This window comes from Myiozetetes cayanensis, unplaced genomic scaffold, assembly GCF_022539395.1.
Source record: "Myiozetetes cayanensis isolate MyiCay16 unplaced genomic scaffold, myiCay2020 scf761, whole genome shotgun sequence".
NCBI lineage: Eukaryota > Metazoa > Chordata > Aves > Passeriformes > Tyrannidae > Myiozetetes > Myiozetetes cayanensis.
This window is the reverse complement of record NW_026088033.1, coordinates 9,541-14,988: the sequence shown is the minus strand read 5'-3', so window position 1 is coordinate 14,988 and position 5,448 is coordinate 9,541. Positions and strand designations below refer to the sequence as shown.

Here is a 5,448-nt window from a genome sequence, read left to right as displayed (position 1 = left end):
TTAGGGTCCCAATCCTGCCCCAAGGAGAATCCAGGACCCCCTTAGGAGCCCGATCCCACCCCAGGGATGACCCCAGATCCCAATAAGGGTCCCAGTCCTGCCCTGTAGAGGATCCAGCACCTCTTTAGGAGCCTGACCCCACCCCGGGAGTGACCCCAGACCCCCATAAGGGTCCCAATCCCACCCTGGGAGTGATCCCAGACCCCAACAAGGGTCCCAATCCCGCCCCAAGGAGGACCCAGGAGCCCGATCCCACCCCGGGGGTGACCCCAGCCCTCTCTTCGGGTTCCCCACACCCCCTCAGGGAGTCGTTTCCCCCCCTTTTTCCCACCCCCGGACCCCCCTCAGGCCTGAGCAGCACCAGCCTGCCCGTCTGGCCCAGGTCGAGGCTGAAGGCCAGCAGGTTGAGGCCGCTGAGCACGGCCACCAGCACGGTCCTGTCCCAGGGGCAGGCCGGGGAGCAGCCGTAGGGCCGGCGCGCCCGGCCCCCCAGGTCCTCGGAGAAGCCGTCGGCGCCCAGAGCACGGTGGCCGCCCCGTGAGGCCAGCGCGCCCAGCCCAGCGTGAGACCCCAGCGCCCAGCGCAGCCCCTGGGGTCCGCATCCAGCCGCAGCACCTCCAGCCCAGCAGGCAGCCGCCGCCAGCAGCGCGCCCAGCACGAGGACACGCAGTAGATGCCCAGGCACCAGCGCCAGGCGGCGGAGCCCGAGCGGCGCCCAGCTCGGCCGCCAGGCCCAGCAGCAGCAGCGCCACGAAGGCCTCGGCCACCTTGAGGCAGCCCCGAGGGTGGCCAGGTACAGGCGGCCTCTCCGGGCAGGCGCGGTCCCGGGCCACCTCTGCGCCGTAGGCCTAGCGCGCGCGGCCGAAGGCGGCGGCGGCGCGCGGAAGGGCGCGGGGCTGGCCCTGGCCGCCCTCGCGGCCTCGCAGGTGGCCCAGCGGCCCACAGCACGGTGGCGGCGGCGCAGGCCAGGCCGGCGGCGCAGGCCAGGAGCCAGCGGGACGTCGCGGCGCGGGGCGGGGGCGGCGGAGGGCGTCGTTGGCCAGCAGGAGGAGGGTGAGGATGAAGGACAGGGCCCAGGCGGACAGGCAGCCGTCGCCTCGCCCGGCAGCCACGGCCCCGCCGCCGCCGCCAGGGACAGGGCCAGCAGCGCGCACAGCGCCTGCACGCAGCGAAGGGGGGACGGAGGGCGGCACGGAGGGGGCATCGCGCGGCTGGGGATAAAAACAGGGGTTAGGGGTGTCAGGGAATTTGGGGGTGTTGAGAGAGTGGGGTTATCTGGAGACTGGGGCATATTGGGGGACTGAGGGTTGTTAGGGGAGCTGGGGGTACTGGGGGTCAGGGCGCATCGAAGGGGACGGAGGGCGGCACGGAGCGGGCATCGCGGGGGCTGGGGATAAAAAACAGGGGTTAGGGGTGTCAGGGGAATTCGGGGGTGTCAGGAGAATTTGGGGTATCTGAGGGATATTGGGGGGCTGAGGATATTGGGTGGCTGGGGGTACTGGAGGGCCTGCACAGCGAAGGGGGACGGAGGGCAGCACAGAGGGGCATCGCGGCGGCTGGGGAATAAAAAACTGGGGTTAGGGGTGTCAGGGGAATTTGGGGGTGTCAGAGGAATTTGGGGGTATCTGGAGGATATTGGGAGCTGAGGATATTGGGTGGCTAGGGGAGTACTGGGGGCCTGCACGCAGCGAAGGGGACGGAGGGGCAGCACAGAGGGGGCATGCGGCGGCTGGGAATAAAAAACTGGGGTTAGGGGTGTCAGGGGAATTTGGGGAGTGTCAGAGGATTGAGGGTTATCTGGGGTCAGGGGGTTATTGGGAGTCAGGACGCAGCAAAGGGGGATGGAAGGCGGCACAGAGCGGGCATCACGGGGGCTGGGGGATAAAAACAGGTGTCAGGAGAATTTGGGGGTATCTGGGGGATATTGGGGGGCTGGGGATATTGGGGACTGGGGGTACTGGGGGTCAGGACACAGCGAAGGGAGGACAGAGAGCGGCACAGAGGGGGCATCACAGGGGCTGGGGGGATAAAAACATTGGTTAGGGGGTGTCAGGGGAATTGGGGGGTGTCAGGGGAATTTGGGGGGTGTCAGGGAATTTGGGGGTGTCAGGGAATTGGGGTTATCTGGGGTCTGGGAGTTGTTGGGGGTCAGGACACAGCACAGGGGGACGGAGGGCGGCACGGGGCGGGCATCGCGGGGCTGGGGGATAAAAACAGGGGTTAGGGGATGTCAGGGAATTTGGGGGTGTCAGGGGAATTTGGGGGTGTCAGGGGAATTGGGGTTATCTGGGGTCTGGGCGATATTTGGGGTCTGGACACAGCACAGCGGGGATGGAGGGCGGCACGGAGGGGGCATCCCAGGGGCTGGGGTGGCAAAAAACAGGGGTTGGGGGGCATTGGGGGCACTGGGGAGCTGAGGGTGTCAGGGGATTTGGGGGTATTGGGGGCTGGGGGATATTGGGGGTGGGGTTGTTGGGGGTCAGGACACAGCACAGGGGGATGGGGATGGCACAGAGGGCATCCCGGGGCTGGGGGCAAAACCGAGGGTTAGGGGGTACTGGGGGCACTGGGGAGCTGGGGGGTGTCAGGGGATTGAGGGGAGTATCTGGGGGTATTGGGGGTCTGGGGGCTATCAGAGGTATTGGGGAGCTGGGGATTGGGGCTGGGGGGTTGTCGGGGAATAGGGGGTGAGGGGGGGTGTCAGGGGAATTGGGGCTGGGGGGGATTTTGGGGGCTGCAGGAATTGTCAGGATTGGAGGGTTGGTGGGGAGGGATCCTCAACATTTTGGGGTCTCAGGACTCCAGGGGTTCACCCAGGGGAGTTGGGGAGGGGGTCTGGGAAATACTGAGGGTTTTTTGGGGGTTGGGAGGAAAGGAGGGGCTTGGGGAGGCAGGGGAACTTTGGGGGCTGGGGTTTATTGGGGGGCTGCAGGGATTGACAGGAGTTGGGGGGATCCCAACATTTTGGGGGTCACCCAGGGGGGTTTGGAGGGGGTCTCCCAGCAGCCCGGGGGTGGGTGCGGTCCAGGCTATGCCCAAATAAGGCCTTGGAGAATCTCCTTCCCCCTCCTCCCCTTTCCTGGGGTCGCCCCGCCCCCACCGGGCGCTGGCTGCATCCTGTGGGTGATGCGGCGGGGAGGGTCCCAGACGTCCAGGGAGACCCCAGGGGAGTCCCAGGGGGTCCTGGGAAGAGGGAGGGAGTTCCACAGGACCCCCATATGATGTCACCTCCCACACCCCCCCACCCAGTTCCCCCCAAAACCCCGGAGACCCCCGCCCCGACCCCAGCACTGACCCGAGCGGGTTCGGGTCTTTCCGGAGGAGTTCGGGTTCCTACGGGTCTGGTTCGGTTGTTTCCGGACGGGACAGTCCCGGTTCGGGTCTTTCCGGGCCGGTTCGGGTTCTCCCGTGTGGGTTCGGCTCCCGGTTCGGGTCCCCTCAGGCGGCTTCGGGTGTTTCAGGACGGGACGGTCCCGCTTTTGGGTCCCTTTGGGTTCGGGTCCCCTCAGGCGAGTTCGGGTTCCCTCAGGCGGGATCAGATCCTGGTTCAGGTCCCCTCAGGCGGGTTCGGGTCCCGGTTCGGGTCCTCTCAGGCGGGATCAGGTAACGGTTCGGATCCCTCCAGACGGGTCCGGGTCCCTTTGGGTTCGGGTCCCCTCAGGCGGGTTCGGGTCCCGGTTTGGGTCCCCTCAGGCGGGATCAGGTAACGGTTCGGGTCTCCTCAGGCGGGTCCGGGTCCCTTTGGGTTCGGGTCCCCTCAGGCGGGATCAGATCCCGGTTCGGGTTCCCTCAGGCGAGTTCGGGTCCCTTTGGGTTCGGGTCCCCTCAGACGGGATCAGATCCCGGTTTGTGTCCTCTCAGGCGAGTTCGGGTCCCGGTTCGGGTCCCCTCAGACGGGATCAGATCCCGGTTCGGGTCCCCTCAGGCGGGTTCAGGTCCCGGTTCGGGTCCCCTCAGGCGGGTTCGGGTCCCTTTGGGTTCGGGTCCCCTCAGACGGGATCAGATCCCGGTTCGGGTTCCCTCAGGCGAGTTCGGGTCCCGGTTCGGGTCTTCTCAGGCGGGTTCGGGTCCCTTTGGGTTCGAGTCCCCTCAGACGGGATCAGATCCCGATTCGGGTCCCCTCAGGCGAGATCAGGTAACGGTTCCGGTCTCCTCAGGCGGGATCAGATCCCGGTTCGGGTCCCCTCAGGCGGGATCAGATCCCGGTTCGGGTCCCCTCAGGCGAGATCAGGTAACGGTTCGGGTCCCCTCAGGCGGGATCAGATCCCGGTTCGGGTCCCCTCAGGCGAGTTCGGGTCCCGGTTCGGGTCCCCTCAGGCGAGTTCGGGTCCCGCCGGTCCGGATTCGGCTCCCGGTTCGGCCCCTCAGGCGGTTCGGGTTCCCCCCCCGAGCAGGTTCGGTTGTTTCCGCCAGGGTTCGGGTCCCTCCGCCGGTCGGTCCCACTCGTGTCTCTCCGGGCGGTTCCCCCGGGGCGTGGCCGGAGTGGGGGGGGGGAATGTGTGACGTCAGGGGGTCCCTCAATGACGTCAGGGGATCACCACGACCCCGTTGGGGGTCGGGGGGTCTCTGGGGTGTGCCCGGGATGGGGAGGGGAGGGGTAGGGGCACCCACGTGTGTCCTCGGCCCGTGGGTGGGTGACACGGGGGACACAGGGCGGTGCCCCCTCCCTTCCCCCACCTTCCCCCTCCCCTCCAGGCTCGTTTTGGGCCGTTTCGCGAAGTTTTGGGAAGTTTGGCCGTTGCCAGGGGCAACGCGACCGCCACAGCCCCAAATATTTGGTTTCCGTGGGAACGGCGTGGGGGAAGCGGATTGTGGGGAGGGGGTTTCAGGGCTCAGGGGGTCCCGAGGCCCCCAAACCCAGCCGGGGCGTGGGGAGGGGTCTCCCCTCGCGGCTCAGCACCTGGAGGGGGGAAAGGGGGAGGGAGGGGATTTTAGAGGGGGACACACACAGGAATGTGGGACCCCCACCCAGAGACCTGGGAGCCCCACCCATGGATTTGGGACCCCACCCACTTGTGGGTCTGGGACCCCCACCCAGGGGAGGGACCCCACCCACAGAGCCAGGAGCCCCACCCATGGATTTGGGACCCCCACCCACGGCCCTAGGACCCCCACCCATGTCCAGGACCCCCACCCATGGGTCTGGGACCCCCACCCATGGATTTGAGACCCCCACCCAGGGACTCAGGACCCCTCCCCCATGGATTTGGGACCCCCACCCATGTCCAGGACTCCTCCTTGAGGGTCTGGGACCCCCACCCAGAGACTCAGAACCCCCACCCACAGCCCCAGGACCCCCACCCATGGGTCTGGGACCCCCACCCATGTCCAGGACCCCCACCCATGGGTCTGGGACCCCCACCCATGTCCAGGACCCCCACCCGTGTCCCCCTCCCACCTGTGTGAGGACCCTCTCCCTCAGCTCTCGGGGCTCAGGGTCTCTCCTCC

The 5,448-nt window shown here is 67.5% G+C and overlaps 1 protein-coding gene and 1 pseudogene across 1 annotated transcript; one reads left to right on the top strand and one right to left on the bottom strand.

Moving 5' to 3' along the window:
• LOC126652318 (myeloid-associated differentiation marker homolog) lies at positions 1-1,204 on the bottom strand (annotated as a pseudogene).
• Positions 1,205-3,221: 2,017 nt separating this feature from the next.
• On the top strand, positions 3,222-4,503 carry LOC126652321 (protein SPT2 homolog). Its single transcript, XM_050339036.1, has 2 exons — positions 3,222-3,603; positions 3,704-4,503. Exons 1-2 carry the CDS (start codon positions 3,222-3,224, stop codon positions 4,501-4,503), a joined length of 1,182 nt encoding a protein of 393 aa, XP_050194993.1.
• The last annotated feature ends 945 nt before the right edge of the window (positions 4,504-5,448 follow it).

What these genes read in the sequence shown, in the direction of transcription:
- LOC126652321 (XM_050339036.1), top strand. Translation starts at nt 3,222, where the DNA reads ATGTCACCTCCCACACCCCCCCACCCAGTTCCCCCCAAAACCCCGGAG. An exon ending in GTCCTCTCAGGCGGGATCAG is followed by an intron (nt 3,604 to 3,703) that starts GTAACGGTTCGG and finishes AGGCGGGATCAG; the next exon opens with GTAACGGTTCGGGTCTCCTC.